Source organism: Diospyros lotus, chromosome 12 (genome assembly GCF_014633365.1).
Source record: "Diospyros lotus cultivar Yz01 chromosome 12, ASM1463336v1, whole genome shotgun sequence".
Classification (NCBI taxonomy): Eukaryota; Viridiplantae; Streptophyta; class Magnoliopsida; order Ericales; family Ebenaceae; genus Diospyros; species Diospyros lotus.
Window position 1 is genome coordinate 35,062,722 of NC_068349.1, and position 16,858 is coordinate 35,079,579.

The 16,858-nt window shown below is 39.9% G+C and overlaps 1 protein-coding gene across 1 annotated transcript; it reads left to right on the top strand.

Moving 5' to 3' along the window:
* The first annotated feature begins 5,208 nt into the window (after positions 1-5,208).
* On the top strand, positions 5,209-6,018 carry LOC127813983 (ethylene-responsive transcription factor ERF039-like). Its single transcript, XM_052355179.1, has one exon. It carries the CDS (start codon positions 5,292-5,294, stop codon positions 5,973-5,975), a length of 684 nt encoding a protein of 227 aa, XP_052211139.1. The 5' UTR covers positions 5,209-5,291; the 3' UTR covers positions 5,976-6,018.
* Positions 6,019-16,858: the final 10,840 nt, after the last annotated feature.

Here is a 16,858-nt window from a genome sequence, read left to right on the forward strand (position 1 = left end):
CATTAAAAAGAATTAAAGTTTAGTAACTAAAATGAAAAACACACTAAAATTTAGTGATATTTGACGTGATTTACCTGCAATTGGTTCATTGACCGGAAACATCATTTAATTGCAGTAGTTTTTTTGCATACAAATAATGATTGGATCTCAGTATTTAAATTTTTGAAAATTTCTTTCATCCATTACCCACAATAGAATGGCATCCCAAAGGTCCCAAAGGTACTAACAAGGACGAAAATAAGGATCAAAGTTGGTGACAGCAAAGAGTTTCGTACAGGATTAAGATGCTAATGTTTGAAACTTGTAGCAAATGAATGGTTGTGAATGAAGGATCAACATATATATACTCTATAAAAAATGATTACTAATACTGCTCTCTATATGTTTGCATTTAATGCATGGCTGATTTTGTATATATGGTTCAAAAATATTGGAAATCAAGCCAAAAATGATCACTAATATTGCCCATATATGTCTGCATTTAATGGCTACTCTCCCATCACAATAAATGTTGCAACATGGAGTACTATAAGATAGCAATCAAACTCATATATAATGATCGATGTTACATTTGAGAAGAAATATATCATTTTATATGCAATACCTACCTCTCTCCATGTATAGTTTTCTTCATCTTTCTTGATTTTGGGAAGGCAAAATACACATGCCCTACACCTGCTAAAGGACATTTTTTTGTGTGAAAATGGCTACTTAGCATGGACCAGTGCTATAATCCAAGCTTGGTGGGGTTTCTAAAATCATCAAGTTTGTTGTATTGATTGAATATATATATATATATATATGATTAATTAGCCCTAAATAATAAAGATTTCCCATTAATAAACATCACTCAAGTCTCAAGCCAGCTAACAATGAACTGGATGACAATTACTAATTGTCCATTCATGAATAGGAAAATTTAATTGTAGGACAAGTTTGATTAAAATCATCCTACAATTGGGCTTTGTTTGGTAGCTTATAAGAATTAGAATCTTCTTCTTCTTTTTTTTTTTTTTGTTGTAAATTTCAAATCCTAAGGATGGTGTTTTGGTCTTTTACTTGATATAACTTTTTTGATATAGTCTATAAGCTATAAAAAAAATAAAAAAATTAATAAAAGATAACGACTTTTGAAAAAGATAGATATAAGAGGTTATAAACTGAGTAATTTAAAAGTTTTTCTAATTTTCTCATTTGTATGTCATATAATTAATCAAAGTAATAATGTTATACAAACACGACAAAACATATAAACATTAATGTAGATGTTTTTACATATTTCATTTTGAACATTATAGAAAAAATAGCATTTTACATAAATATGAGAAGAGTTGGGAGCTATTATTAATTAGTAGACGGAACGTTATTTGAACAATTAATTGTGACATTTTTGGTGATATTCGTATATTGATGTGTTTTATTATTTAGTATTATTTTAAAAAAATAAAAGAATTGGGTGATTTTGTTTTGAAAAAATGATTTCACTTTAAGAAAAAGAAAAAAAAAACATGAAAAGGCCAAAATAGTGTTGTCATGTTGTGTTTGCTTCAACTTAATCTATTGATATTATATAACATGGACTTACATTGTTATTAGTTTTGTGATCTTAGTTATTAAATTTTGATTTCTATTAAAATTTAATCTTTCTTTTGATTTTTTTTGTCAAATTTGTTAATAAAAAGAGATGTAACATGCATTAATATAAATACTAAAATTACTTAATTGTGGATTAGGGTTTTTATTAATTTTTTTTGTAACGTGAAAATTAAGTGATTGCTGATAAATAATAGCATTCGACTCGGACCGTCACACCCTTCCTATAAACTACAGTCTCCCTACTCGGGTTAACAAGTATAATGGATATGTTTGGGTCGAAATTCGGACCCCAACCTCTCGAATAGACGTAGATAATACATTGCTCGCATAGATCTAGACTTGAACTCACAACCTTAGATAAACACAAATATATCAATGTATGTCATATCAAGTTTTGTTAACAATATTCGACAAAAAAAAAAAAATTCAAATTTGAACAAACATTAAAGTGTAGTGACCAATTTTTACGAAGTGAAAAGTTAGGAACTAACAGGGTAATTTATCAAAAAAAAAAAACATAAATAGACTTATCAAGTGATGCTGTTTGTTTTTGTTTTTGAACTTTTCAAAATAACAGCAAATATCAAACAATAGACTTAATTATGAATTTTTAACTAAAAATAAAAATTGAATCCAAAAAGTTTTTGTGACCTCTATCACAACAAAAGCTAGACTCATCCAACCTAATCTCAACCTAATAGTTAGGTTGCACGGAAACGGAAAACGGACATAATATGAAATAGAAATGAGGAAACATTATTTTTTAAAAAAGTAAGAAATAAAAATGCAAAAAAATGCGTAAGTAAAAAGAATATAGGCTCCTTTTTTGTAAATGTAATTTTCAATATAGAAAATTATAAAAAATAATTATTTGATCTAAAAATAAATGTAAATTCCATAATAAATCCAAACAAATTATGAAAACAAATTCTAGGAAAAATTAAAAATTTTGAGTTAGAAACAAAAAAAAAATTCATTTTCATTCATGAATGAAAATGCATTTCTAAATCGAAAACGATTTTTCGATATTTTTCAAATATTACAAAATGATCCCAAAAAATTTTTAAAATTGCAAAAATAGCTCAAAAACATTCTTGATGTTTTGAAAATAGAAATATTTCAAAAATATCGAAACGACACCTCTACATGGTGGCCCAATAGTACACCCACTCCAATAAGTGCTCACAAGCAGTCAATGCTAAGAGAATTGGATCCATGATCTTTAGTTCAATTATTAGTTGTAGGATTTGACGCTTATCATTAGGTCAAAAACTTATATTATCACTAACAAATCTAATTTCCTTATAACGTTACGCCATAATCGATTTTGATTCGACACAACTTAATCTCCGTCCCAACCTAATCTCCACCCAAAACCATTTGTTTTTGTGGGTATAATAAATGCATGATTTTGTTATTAATATTAGATAAATTAACAATGGGACAAAGCATATGTACATATAATCTTTAGGTACACAATACAAAGAATTTCATATGAAAATCATATAAAAAGAAGTTTAAGAGAAAGAAAGCAAATCTAGCAATTATAGGGTCCAGTGTCTAAATGGATGTGGGCCAAATATCATGTGGCTCATGTGCAGGTCTATAATATAAGAATAAATATTAGTCATATTGTTTGGTGTTGCATCAATTTTTTCATTATTTACAAGGTCAAGTCACCTCATTAAAGAGAGAGAGGAAAAAAAAAAAAAAGCCATTAATCTGTACCATAATATTCCCTATTTATTTAACTTTTTTGGTCTGTGCACTCTTCAATGACTCGTCAAGAATTCTGGGTAGTCTTGGAAATTTAATGGGTTCTCCAACATAAGTTTCATTTTAATTGGTTTATTAAATATTAAAATTAAAGATTAAACATTAATCAATCGATTAACACTTAAGTGAGTTAGAAGAACCCATTTAATTTCCTCCCAAGAAGTCTATAAGGCAAAACAAAGCAACACAAATTAAGCATAATTAATTAATTAACGGGTTTTAGTTATTAAAAAAATCAATAAAATGTGTTAGTTATAAGAGTATTATATATATATATATATAAAGTCACGAGATTCAGTCATAGAAATAATTGTGTTTTTGTCGTTTAAGTGTACCGAACATAATAGATTTCTCGATGATATAATTACTTGTGTGTAAAACATGTTCGAGTCGTAATTCATTTAAAAAAAAAAAGTATATATACTTAAATGATTTATTTTTAATTATTTAAACAAAAAACCTCATAAACTATCAACAAATTAAGGACGTACTCTTTAAGCCATATATGGCCGGCAAGTGTTCAACACATATATAATTGAGGCAGCTTGAAGGTGACATATCAAGAAGCAGGCTGGGCATTGCCAGCTCCATGGCCAATGCTGGATAGGTTGGATCTGGGGGTCAATTCCTAAATCCCAAAACAAGAAATATTGGTTCTGAAATGGTTGATGATCATTGTGCAGTGATGACCCTACAAGGATTTTATTTGGCCAGTTTTTATCGTTTCATATGGAAATCTTGGGCCTGGATGAAGGCAACAATGCCCTTGTTCCCTGCAAATGTGCCGACAGACATGAAAAATCCAAGTCTAAAGCTTGTAAACCAGTGGGTTGGTGAACAAATGAAAGTCTTCATGTTATAATTGATATATAAAAAACTGAGAAATTAAACGAAGAAAAGTCTAGAGTAGCTCAAATTTAAGATTAGGGTCTAAATTAGAGGAGGTGTGAAGGGTTAGGTGTGTTCGAAAGCTCAATCAAAGACAATTCAAACAAGTATTAAAGAGGGTTCGGGTCCAATCCTACAGCCATATATAGTTGGTTTGCTTAGCTCATTTAAAGGATTAAATCCGACATTTCACGTGATTTTATTTTATTTCATAATCCCTCAGTTTATTTATATAAAGACATAATATTTTAATATTTAAGTACATTATTTATTACATTATTATTGTGTCATTTCCAAACATAATTTGATCGTTGAAGAATTCACTGAGAGGGAACGATCGAGATCCTGCCCTCATTTTTAGTAAGAAGAGTTAGCTCAAGATAAAGTTGGACTTGAAGATTTTTTGGGCATCCTTGGAATTATAAAGAATTCGAAAAAAAACACAATTATATCATAGATCGAATTCTATCGATCTCATTATTTTATATATATATATATTTATTTAGATAAAATGGATGATGTATCTTATTAATATTTCTCCATTTAGAAGATATAAAAACCCATCATGGTGGACTACAAAAATACACTGATGTGATATCATTTTATATGATTTTTTTTTTTTTTTTTGGGGGGGGGGGGGGGGGTGGGGGGGGGGGGGGAGATAAAGCTCATGTATAGTGGCAAACATATGTTATTGAAATATGACAAGAGTACACGAGGGTACTATATATGGTGCATGGACAAGCCTATTCTCACAATTAGAATAATTTACCGTTGCTAGGCAGCTAGAGTGGATATTTTATTTAAAAATAACATATGAACGTTGAAAAACCACAACATTCTTTAGTAGGTGGGGGGGGTGGGCGGGGGGGGGCGGCCTCAATCTTAAGAGACCCTTTGGGGAAGGGCCCATTAGTCCCTATTCCTCTTTATCCTCTATTTATTTAAATTCAGTGTCCAATTCATGGCAGAATCCAAGGAGGAGTCTCCACTCTCAACGCTCTTTTAACTCTCAATCTCTCTCTCTCTTCATGGAACAGCAAATCAACACAGATACTGTAACCCAAGACTACCTCTCTTCATCTTCCTCCGCCGCCGCTGTTGCCTCGTTTTCGTGGGCTTGCGATGGCTCAGGCTCAGGCTCAGGCTCAAGCTCAAGCTTCTCAAGTGTTGAAGAGGAGCAGAAAAGAGGCGATCAAAGTAAAAAGAGGGTCGAGATTTATAATGGCGGCGATGCCAAGCACCCAACTTACCACGGAGTTAGGAGGCGAAGCTGGGGCAAATGGGTGTCTGAGATTCGTGAGCCGAGGAAGAAATCCAGAATATGGCTGGGGACCTACTCCACGGCTGAGATGGCGGCTCGAGCCCACGACGTGGCGGCGCTTGCCATCAAGGGCAAGTCGGTACAGCTCAATTTCCCTCACCTGGCTCATGAACTCCCCCGCCCCACCACCACCTCTGCCAAGGACATCCAGGCGGCCGCCAAGGCCGCTGCCATAGCCATTTTCCCCGGTGAAGCCGAGCCCAACACACAAGAATCATCAGCTTCTCCATCAACAGATGATGATGATACGTTTTTTGACCTGCCGGATCTCTCCTTAGACATCATGGATAGAAACTTTGGCTTTTGCTACCATGCCTCGCCATGGCAGCTGGCTGGAGCCGACAACGGTTTCCGGCTCGAGGAGCCACTCCCATGGCTGTACCATTACTAGCAATAAAACTGTAAAGCTTGATGAAACACAATTTCACCCATAATCTCAAATGTGGAAGATGATGATGTTTATGTATATATATATATATATATATATCAAATACCCTACAAACTGAGCTTAATTATTGGTTTCTTACTTTGCTTCAACTTAATTTGAGTAGTTTGCAGCCTGAAATGGTTGCATTAATTAATTTCTTGTGTCTGCTAACATATGCTTTCACCAATTAATGTAACAAACAATGGTTGTTTAATTAACATATGCTTTCGCCAATTATATATTTTAAAGTGTGTGCTTGTGTAACATATGAATGATTTGTGCCCTTTTGTTATTTTTTATTTTTTTGCATGCTAGCTATGCATATATAACCATACATGGACAGGTAATTTTGACACTTTACAGAATATATATACCCACATTTTTAAAATTACACTTAACACCTTTATAATTTCATTAAATTACAGCATATAGCCCCTCACATTCTAAAAACTAGACTGACCTCCCCTAAATCAAATATTTGTTAAAAAAAGTGTGTAATTTTATAAAACTTTATAATGAAAATCTAACCCCAACTCGGAAGTCAATGCAATTTCTAAAAATAAAGGGTACCCGGATCTAATTTACTCATAAATTTATAGATATGTAGATATAATAACAAATTGACAAATAATTTACTTAGGTTATATCGTTTCTTAACTAAGATATATATTAAAAAATATAAAATTTGAAAAGTATTCGGAACAAAAGTATTTTTTATTATATTTGTTAAATTTTCTTAAAATAAGTCACATGACTTTTTATTTTAAAGTTTTAAGATAAAATTATATTGAATTTTATAAATAAGTTATCTTGATATAATCTTATTTTTTACTCGTTTTAACAAATACCAACTTAGTGAATAGCCAACAAGAAGTTTACTAGAAAGTTATACCAATCTGGCTGATTAAGGTTTAAATGCCTAACAAAATTAAGGAAAATCACCAGAAAGTTATACCAATCTGGCTGATTAAGGTTTAAATGCCTAAAAAAATTAAGGATAATCAATGGATGAAATGGCTGATATTACCAGGCAGGGAACTTTATCACCCATCAAATCACAATGGTAACCCTCTATGCTAAGAATAATCATATACTATAAGGTAAAGCAATTGTTTTCTTTTTGCTCACATCACTTTTCCTTCTATCATTCACCAATGGAGAGGAGGCCCAACACTCGTGGCTGTATCACATTTGTATTGTTTACATCACTACTGACATCATATTATAAGCAAATTAAGTAGATTAAACTTGGGATAAAGAAATAAAAAAAGAAAAGAAAAGAAAAGAGAAAAACCCTTTATTGAAAGAGGAACAACAAATACCTAACGAAAAATACCCAGCAACCAGAACAAGGGATACTATGCATGCCCTTTAAACAATTTTAATTAAGTCACTGTTAATCTTTTAGGGTAAACTATAATCTCTTTTACAGCATTTAGGGTTCTAATCTTTCCTGTGGCAAGTCTCCCTCTATATATATATATATATTTATGTGCACTTAATTACTTATTGCAGGCGATATATAAACTGTTACATGTATATGAATAACTGAATATACACATTTAAAAAATAATAATTATGAATTCTCAAGTATATGAAAAAAATAATAAGCCAGTACTATTGCTGGTGATAAGTGACATCAGCATCACGACCTCTTTTTTCTCTCCTCTACGTGCATATATAGTCTTTTGTCTCCATTATTTCATTAACATTTGAGTTATCAAACCAGAGTGGTAAGAAAAGAATAAACAGAAGACAATATGTGTTGCTCCATACAGAAATCTGCCATCCAATAATATGGGCTGTACGCGCACTAGTGGTCCCACACCAAGCTAATTATTTGGGTGACACTTTAGAAAATTTAGAAAACAATATTGTCAAGATCTGGGTCCAGGCTAATTTAGACAGACGTAATGAATCCAATTAGCAAAGATGGTGAAAGCACAGGAATTGAGAATCTCAGACAAACTTGTGAATTATCCCTACGTCCTTACAATTTAGAAGGTCCCATCACTAAAAAAGAAAGGAAACAAAAAATTATAAAGGAAGGGACCTGATGGAGCCAACATCTTTTCAAGCTCTATATATCAAAGGACAATTGGAAACAGTAAACTAATAAAGAAACTAGCTAGTGTTAGTAACACCAATTTTATCCAATTAATTACCTATATATGATTAATATGGAGTATATTATGATTAAAGTTGACTCCACGTATATTTTGATGTGTAGTATTTTCCTTTATATTTTGATGTAGTATATATTTTCCCATGTTACAAAAACCAACAAAATGGGCTATCAAAAATTGTGCTTGCTTAGGAAAGAACATCCAAAGGAACAAGTGTACGTAATTTCCTTGGAGAAATGAATTTAGTATTATAAAAAAAAAGTGATTGTTTTGGCAAATACCTTTGCATGTTTGCCATTTTCCTATTCTAACCAAGCAAGTGAAAAAAAGGGGAAAACCGCCCTATCTTTTGCCCTTTCCCTTTTTTTTTTTTTTTTTTCCTTGCCTGCACAAACCCAAGATTCAGAGTCAAATCTCGTGCTGGCCAATTTAATTAGCATAATATATAGACGACTTAACAAACACATTAGCTATTGGATATCATCTGAATCAATTATTTATATCTATATGAACCCATGCATATATTATGTATTGTTTATTAATGATCAGATGATTTCAATTTATGAACGTCATATGTTAAGAGACCATGAGGAGCCCAAAATCATGTGCTAGCATGCATGGTTGATAATCATTTGGAGATCAATTAGATAACGAAGCAATAACCAGTGTGGAAGTTTTAGGTTTAAAACATATATATGGTGACTATTATAAGTGAAATGATAACCCAAGATTTGTGGTGTAAAGTTGGTTCTCCAGGCAGGGCAAGAATCCAGCCTTCAGTTGCTTTCAAGTTGGAAAGGAGTAGATGAAATGCTTTTGCTGAAACAAATGAGAATTTGTATGCTTTTCATGCACGCCTCCTTTGTTTTTGAACTCTCTTTGCTAGGTTCCTTGACTGCATTTTGCATGAGGGGGAGACAAAAGAGAGAGAGACACACACACATAAAGAATATATATATATATATATATATGCATGTATAAAACAATGGCCATGAGTTCTTATTAATAGCAAAGGAGATAAAATAAACTATATTGTTCTTATAAAATCAGAAGTCTTGGGACAATTATGATAAGGGGTAACAGCCTGATTTATCCTAAATTTTGGGTTATTTTTTAATTTTATCTTGTTTTAAAAATTATTTTAATTTAATTTTTATATTTTAATTTTGATGTTAATTTTATTTTCGATCGACTTGGCATGTGGTCCAACTGATGTGGAGGCTAAGATGGCATGCTAATGTGCCTAATAATTGACACATTAACAAAATGACGTCATTTTTCCTTTATCTTGCTACAAATCATAAGACAAAGCGAGGCCCAAATTGAAACAATTATTAAAACGTGAAAAAATTAAAAAATAACTCAAAATTGAGAATAAATCAAACTATTACCTCTTAATTTAATTGTTAATATGTCGATAATTGGATAAATCAACATGTCATCTCAGTCGTCATCTCAACTGAGCCACACGCCAGGTCAATCAAGAATAAAATTGACATCAATATTAAAATACGAGGATCAAATTAAAACAATTCTAAAAACAAGATCAAATTAAAAAAGATCCAAAATTAAAAATAAATCAGGCTATTACCCCCTTTTGATAAATGTACAAAGGTGCAGTGATGGGAACTTTGTCTCTACCCCTTGAGAAAACAACAGATAAGTTTCAACATATATACATCAGTGTCTAAATTTCATTGTATTTGTCAGTGATAAGAGTACTGTATATGCTCTCGACCATGAGATAGGAATCCCAAAACCCAGAGAGAATCCAATGTTTTAATTTCCACATGCAGTGGGTGCATGTTTGATTTATGTTGACATATCAAACAAGCAAACAAACAATGCAATTTGGTGGTTGGTCCTCCTTTTCTTTGGGCCCAAACAAGTGATCCTTAATGCCACAACATGCTGCTACAGCTTCAACATTTTCTACTTAGAGATGCCCTTCAACAAAAGATGCATCTTTTGATAATTAATTAAAGGATGCCAACGATTGTTAATTAAATATTAATTACTTTAATTGACTATTTAAATAATTATTATTATAATCATAAAAATTGATAGTTAGATATTGATTAATTAACTATAAATATAACCTATTAATTAACTGGGTCACTATTATTTAAAAGTCACTAACTTTTCATCGAAAGATATAATTATTTTAAAAGTCGTGTTAATTTAATACTCATGTTATATGTATTTCCCGCATCTCCCCGCATGGGCCAGACTCGGTCCGATAGACCGGCCCAATCACCCAAGGCCAAGAAGGCCCGGACGACCTCGTCAAGGAAGGTCCAGCCTCCATCAAAGACCCGGAACTCGTAAAGCGAGCGTACGGCGAGCTCCCGGTAATCCCCCAACGAGCTCGGAGCAATCGACTAACGAGCTCCTGAAATATCCTCCAGATCGCTGGGCCATCCAGGTCGCTCGCCTAAAATCTCCAGCTCGCATGAGCGGCAAAGCTGCTGAGAAGTCAGAGGTAGGGTCCGATCACTTTATCTGTAACAGCCCATGCCCCTCGTAATGAGGATCCCACTCCCGGTCTTACGAAGGCGGTAAGAACTATTTGTCCCCCATTATACAAACACTGTATTTTTATATATTATCTAGATTGTAAAAGTCCCTCAAGAAAAATGGAAATAAAGGGGGCCATGAGGAGCAAAGAGGAGGGACGGAAAAAGAATAATCAGATACCGCCACTCTGGGAGAATAATCAGAGGGCGGTCGTGGACTAGGCATCGTTCTGGCCGAACCACGTAAAAGATTCTGGTGTACACGCTTGGAACTTTGGGGGAGGGGGGGTTTTTTTCTTCCTTCCTTCTCGGTATTTTTTTTGGATTGACTCACCGCGGCCCAAAACGAATCACGGTCGGCCGAAATCAAACGTCGACATTTTGGCGCTAGAGGAAGGGGCCGCTCTGATCAATAGCCATGGCTAGAGGAAGGAATACTAGAAGTTCCGAGGCGGCGGTCGACCCGCCTGAAAATCACCACGACCGACCACGAGACTTACCACCAAATGGAGGACCCATTGCCCCGACAGCCGATACTCCTTTGCCGCCGCCCGCCGGAGACGCTCCCGGCATACCACCACGGATCCCTGTCCAGCCTACTGTCCAAATCACCGGGACAGGGACGATCCGGGACTGGCAACAGCGCCAGGAAGCATTGGAGAATACGGTAATGCAACTCGCTGACGCGGTCAGAATTCTGGCCCAAGCTCAAGCACGGGCTGTCCACGACCCACCGGCGTCGCCTCGCAGGGTCCGCCAACCGCGGGAGGAGAGACACCCACCCGCGGAAGAAGATATCGGGGATAACTACCCGTCCCCAATTCACCGCTCCCCAGTCCGAGAAAGAAGCAGGCGATCGCAAGCCCAGCAATCAGTAGGACCGGACTCAACTGTGGAAGAGCTGTATCAGAGGGTGCGACAGCTGGAAGAACGACAAGGAGTCCGCAGCCAGAATAATGGCCGTGGAGATAGGACGCCGTTCGCCAGAGAAATTGAGCTTGAACCCCTGCCCCGGAGGTTTAAGGTCCCGAGCATGCCACAATATCATGGGGACAGCGACCCCTATGATTACCTGGATGCGTACAACATGCAAATGGATCTGCAGACAACCAGCTCGCTGGCTAAATGTCGCGCCTTCCCAGCAATCTTAGGAGACATCCCCCGAGCTTGGTTCAGAAGCCTTCCGCCTCGTAGCATCAACAGCTGGGAGGAGTGCCAACAGAGGTTCCTTAACCAATACAGGGCTCTAAGGAGGCAGCTCGCGCCACCTTGCCACCTCGCCACCGTATTCCAGAAAGCAAACGAACCATTAAGGGATTACATCGCCAGGTTCAGGCGCGAGGTGAGCAACGTCGAGGATCCCTCGGATGAAAGTATCCTAACGGCGATCTCCGCCGGCCTCCGAAAAGACGGAAAGCTCTACGAGAGCATCTACCGAACCCCGGTCAAAGACCTGGGGGAATTCTATGAACGAGCTTCCAAGGAAATCCGATGGGAAGACGCCTTCGGGACGAAGAAGCCCGTCGGGTCGAGAGAAGAAGTTGGGGGCTCCAGCCAGAGTAAGAAAAGGCACAACGGAGACGCCGGAAGAGAAGCTCGGGGGGAGCGCTCGAGCAATGAACTGTTCAAGCGAGCTCGGAAGGCAGAGGGAGATGAGCGACCTCATAGATCACAGCGCTTTGACAGCTACTGTGCCCTGTCAGACCCCCAAGAAAGGATCTTCGCCATCGAAAGGAACAAAGAGGAATTCGGGAAGCCCAACCCGTTAAGAACCCCAAATAAATTCCGAAACAAAGAAAAATTTTGCGCGTACCACAACGAGGCGGGTCACAACACCTCGGAATGCTGGGCCCTAAGGGACGCCATCGAAGATCTGATAAGAAGAGGTCGCTTGAAAGATTACGTGGTGCGGCCGACTAATCAACCAAGCCAGCCGCCGGTACAGCAGCAGCCTCCCACCGACGACGACCAAGCACCGGCTGTACGAACCATCTACACGATCCATGGCGGGCCCCACCTCGCTGGTTCCTCCCACAAATCCCGCGACAAATACATACGAGAGGCCAACCATGTCTTGCTAGCGAGATCGGGCGAACAGCCGGTTCCCGCGAAGCGGCCTAGGGGTAACCCAATCCCAGAGAAGATGTTTTTCTCGGAAGAAGACGCCAGAGACGTCCATTGGCCGCACAATGACGCACTCGTTATACGAGCCCAGGTCGGCAACTCCGAAGTGCGGAGGATAATGGTGGATACGGGCAGCTCGGTAAATGTAATGTACAGAGCATGCTTCGATCAGATGGGTTTGGGACCGGAACAGTTGGGTTCGTCCCCAGAGCCACTCTATGGGTTCACGGGAGACGCAGTGATTCCCGTCGGTCGGATCAGCCTTCCCCTCACCATCGGGGATGCGAACCGCCAGGCCACTACTTTGGCAGAATTCCTCATAATTGACTGCCCCTCAGCATACAACGTCGTACTCGGAAGGCCGGCGATGAACGACCTGGATCTAGTGACCTCAACCAGGTCGCTTACGGTGAAATTCCCGACCCCCGACGGTGTAGGGTGTGTACGAGGCGAGCAGCACCTCGCAAGACGTTGCTATGAGGACGCCCTGAAAATGGGAGCAAAGGGAAAGAAAGTAAATATCATCGCAAAAGTCGGCCCGCGATCAACCGGCCGATGGGAGGACCTGGATCCACGCGAGGTCGACTGCGAAAAGCCCACCGGTCCCATGGAAGAGCTCGAAGATATCTCAGTCGGCGAGGCAGACGAGGAAAGGCACCTCAAGCTAGGCAAGAGTCTAGCCCCCGAGGTAAAATCCCAACTTACAGATTTCCTTAAAGCTAACCTTGATGTATTCGCATGGAACCACGAAGATATGGTGGGAATCGCCCCAGAAGTCATGTCACACAGGCTCAACGTAGATCCAGGCTACAGGCCAGTACGCCAGAAGAGGAGGCCAATGACTCCGGAGCGTTATACCGCTCTTAAAGAAGAAGTGGACAAACTCTTGGCGAATAATTTCATCAAGGAAGCCCACTATCCGCTCTGGGTGGCCAACCCGGTCCTAGTAAAAAAGAAAAACGGGAAGTGGAGGACCTGCATCGACTTCACCGACCTGAACAAGGCCTGTCCTAAAGACAGCTTTCCCCTCCCCAGAATCGATCAACTCGTAGATGCAACGGCTGGTCACCGCCTCCTCAGTTTCATGGATGCCTATTCAGGCTACAACCAAATCCCCATGAACCCAACGGACCAAGAGCACACCTCGTTCATAACCGACCGGGGGCTCTATTGTTACAAGGTCATGCCCTTTGGATTGAAGAATGCTGGCGCGACCTACCAGAGGCTGGTCAATACGATGTTCGAAACACTGATCGGAAAAACCATGGAAGTATACGTTGACGACATGCTGGTAAAATCCGAGCAAGTGACGGACCACGTTTCCGATCTAAGAGAAACGTTTGGAGTCCTCAGGAAATATCAGATGAAGCTCAACCCGCTCAAGTGCGCCTTCGGTGTAGCCTCTGGAAAATTTCTTGGGTTTATGGTAAACAACAGAGGCATTGAAGCCAACCCAGACAAAATTAAGGCTCTGCTCGACATGAGGTCGCCTATAAGAAAGAAGGAGGTGCAAAGCCTCAATGGTCAGGTCGCGGCTCTGAGCCGTTTCATTTCAAAGGCAACTGACAAGTGTGCCCCTTTCTTCGAGCTTCTAAAAAAGGAGAAAGACTTCAGATGGACAGAAGAATGCGAGTTCGCATTCCAACAACTAAAGGAGTACATGGGACGGGCCCCGCTGCTCGCCAAACCTAAGGAGGGAGAGAGGTTGACCTTGTACTTAGGAGTATCCCAACAGGCTCTCAGCGCGGCCCTCGTTCGGGGGGAAGAAGGGGTGCAGCACCCCATTTATTACGTCTCCAAAAGCCTAATCGATGCAGAAACAAGGTACGCACCAATCGAAAAATTAGCTTACTGTCTAATAGTGGCGTCGAGGAAGCTGCGACCCTATTTTCAAGCTCATGAGATCGAAGTCCTGACCAAATACCCATTGAAACAAATCCTCCAAAAACCGGATACCTCAGGTCGTTTACTAAAATGGTCTATTGAGCTCGCTCAGTTCGACATAAAGTACAAACCAAGGACGGCGATAAAGGGTCAAGCGTTGGCAGACTTCATTGCCGAGTTTACTGGGCCAATTGACGAAGAGCCGGAAAACCTGAAAGGACCGTCCTGGGAATTATACGTCGATGGATCATCGAACGAACAAGGAGCGGGAGCCGGGGTTATGCTAATAAGCCCCGAAGGTCACAAAATCCTCTGCGCCCTGAGGTTCGGTTTTTTAGCCACCAATAATGAATCCGAGTATGAAGCCTTACTAGCAGGACTCCGCCTGGCAAAGGAAATACGAGCTGAATTCTTGGAGATTTTCAGCGACTCTCAACTAGTTGTCAACCAGGTGCGGGGAGAATACCAGGCCAGAGACACGAAGATGGCAGCATACTTACAGAAGGCACGCGAACTTTTAGCCACTTTCGAAAAATATGAAATGCATCAAATCCCCCGTTCCCAGAACTCTCATGCGGACGCTCTGGCTCGCCTAGCAACTGCCCGGGACGCAGAATTCTTGGGGGACATACCTGTCGATTTTTTGGCCACCCCGAGCACAGAACAACGAGATGAAACGCTACTGATCACGGTGCCCCAAAACTCATGGATGACCCCCATCTTGGAATATCTGCAAGACGGGAAACTACCGGAAGACAAGCTGGAAGCACGTCGCCTGCGAGCTCAAGCCGCCCGATATTGCATCTACGATGAAAGACTGTACAAGAGGGGATTCTCAGCCCCACTCCTGAGGTGCATTGACGGCACCGATTGCCAGTCTGTGCTAGAAGAAATTCATGCAGGCCACTGCGGTAATCATGCAGGGGCACTCTCTCTGGCACAAAAGGCCCTCCGACAAGGGTTTTATTGGCCCACCGTGAAGCAAGATGCCATAGAGACGGTCAAAAAATGCGACAAGTGCCAAAGGTTCGCCAAGGTTCCGCGAGCTCCGCCGGCCTACCTGCAGCAGATGAGCAGCCCTTGGCCCTTTGCCATTTGGGGCATGGATCTAATCGGGCCGCTGCCCACGGCTCGCGGAGGATGCAAACATGCCATAGTGGCAGTTGACTACTTCACCAAATGGGCAGAGGCCAAAGAACTCGCACAGATCACCAGTGCGAAGACACAAGCTTTTACATGGGATAACATAATCTGCAGATTTGGAGTGCCACAGCAAATAGTAACGGACAACGGAACCCAATTTACCAGCGAGCAATTCATCCAATTCTGCGAGTCAATGGGGATTCAAAAGAGTTTCACCGCCGTTGATCACCCCCAGGCCAATGGGCAGGTCGAAGCAGTCAACAAAATAATCAAGCAGACCCTGAAGACAAAGCTTGAGGCTAGAAAGGGAGCCTGGGTGGATGAACTGCAAACAGTGCTATGGACCTATCGAACAACAGCCCGAAGCAGCACTGGAGAAACCCCATTCTCAATGGCGTATGGGTCGGAGGCTATGATCCCCGCTGAGAATAAAGTGGCCAGCCACCGAAGGGCCACCTTCAGCTCAGATCGCAATAACGAGCTACTGGCGGCTAATCTGGACCTGCTCGAGGAATCAAGAGATGTAGCTCGCGTGAGGATCGCAATTTATCAACAAAGAGTGGCACGATACTATAACAGGAAGGTCCGAATCCGACGTTACAACGTCGGAGATCCGGTACTACGCCTAGTACTACCAGGAGCACGGGCGGCAAGCGATGGCACCTTAGGGCCTAACTGGGAAGGTCCATTTATCATCAAAGAAAATTTGAATAACGGAGCATACCATCTGGCAAACATGGACGGTCTCCCTCTCCCACGAGCTTGGAACGCAGAACATCTTCGTCCTTACTTCAGATAAATGTAATCGTTCTTGCCTATGCTCCGTCTTTTTCATTACGAATGACTTTCATGATTCTGGTCAGAATTTATGAACTTTCATTACACTTTATTCTTATTGGTATTCGATTGAATGCCCCCGTAACGAGGGGTCGAGAAGCCATGGTTTGCGAGCTGATGCCTAAATAACCTAGCCACGGCGCTACGGTCAACGGCTTAACCGAGCATTTACCTCGGTCCCTCCATCAGGTCGTGGTTTGCGAGCTGAGAACCAGTC

Excerpts from the sequence above, each read along its gene's own strand:
- LOC127813983 (XM_052355179.1), top strand. The coding sequence starts at position 5,292 with ATGGAACAGCAAATCAACACAGATACTGTAACCCAAGACTACCTCTCT.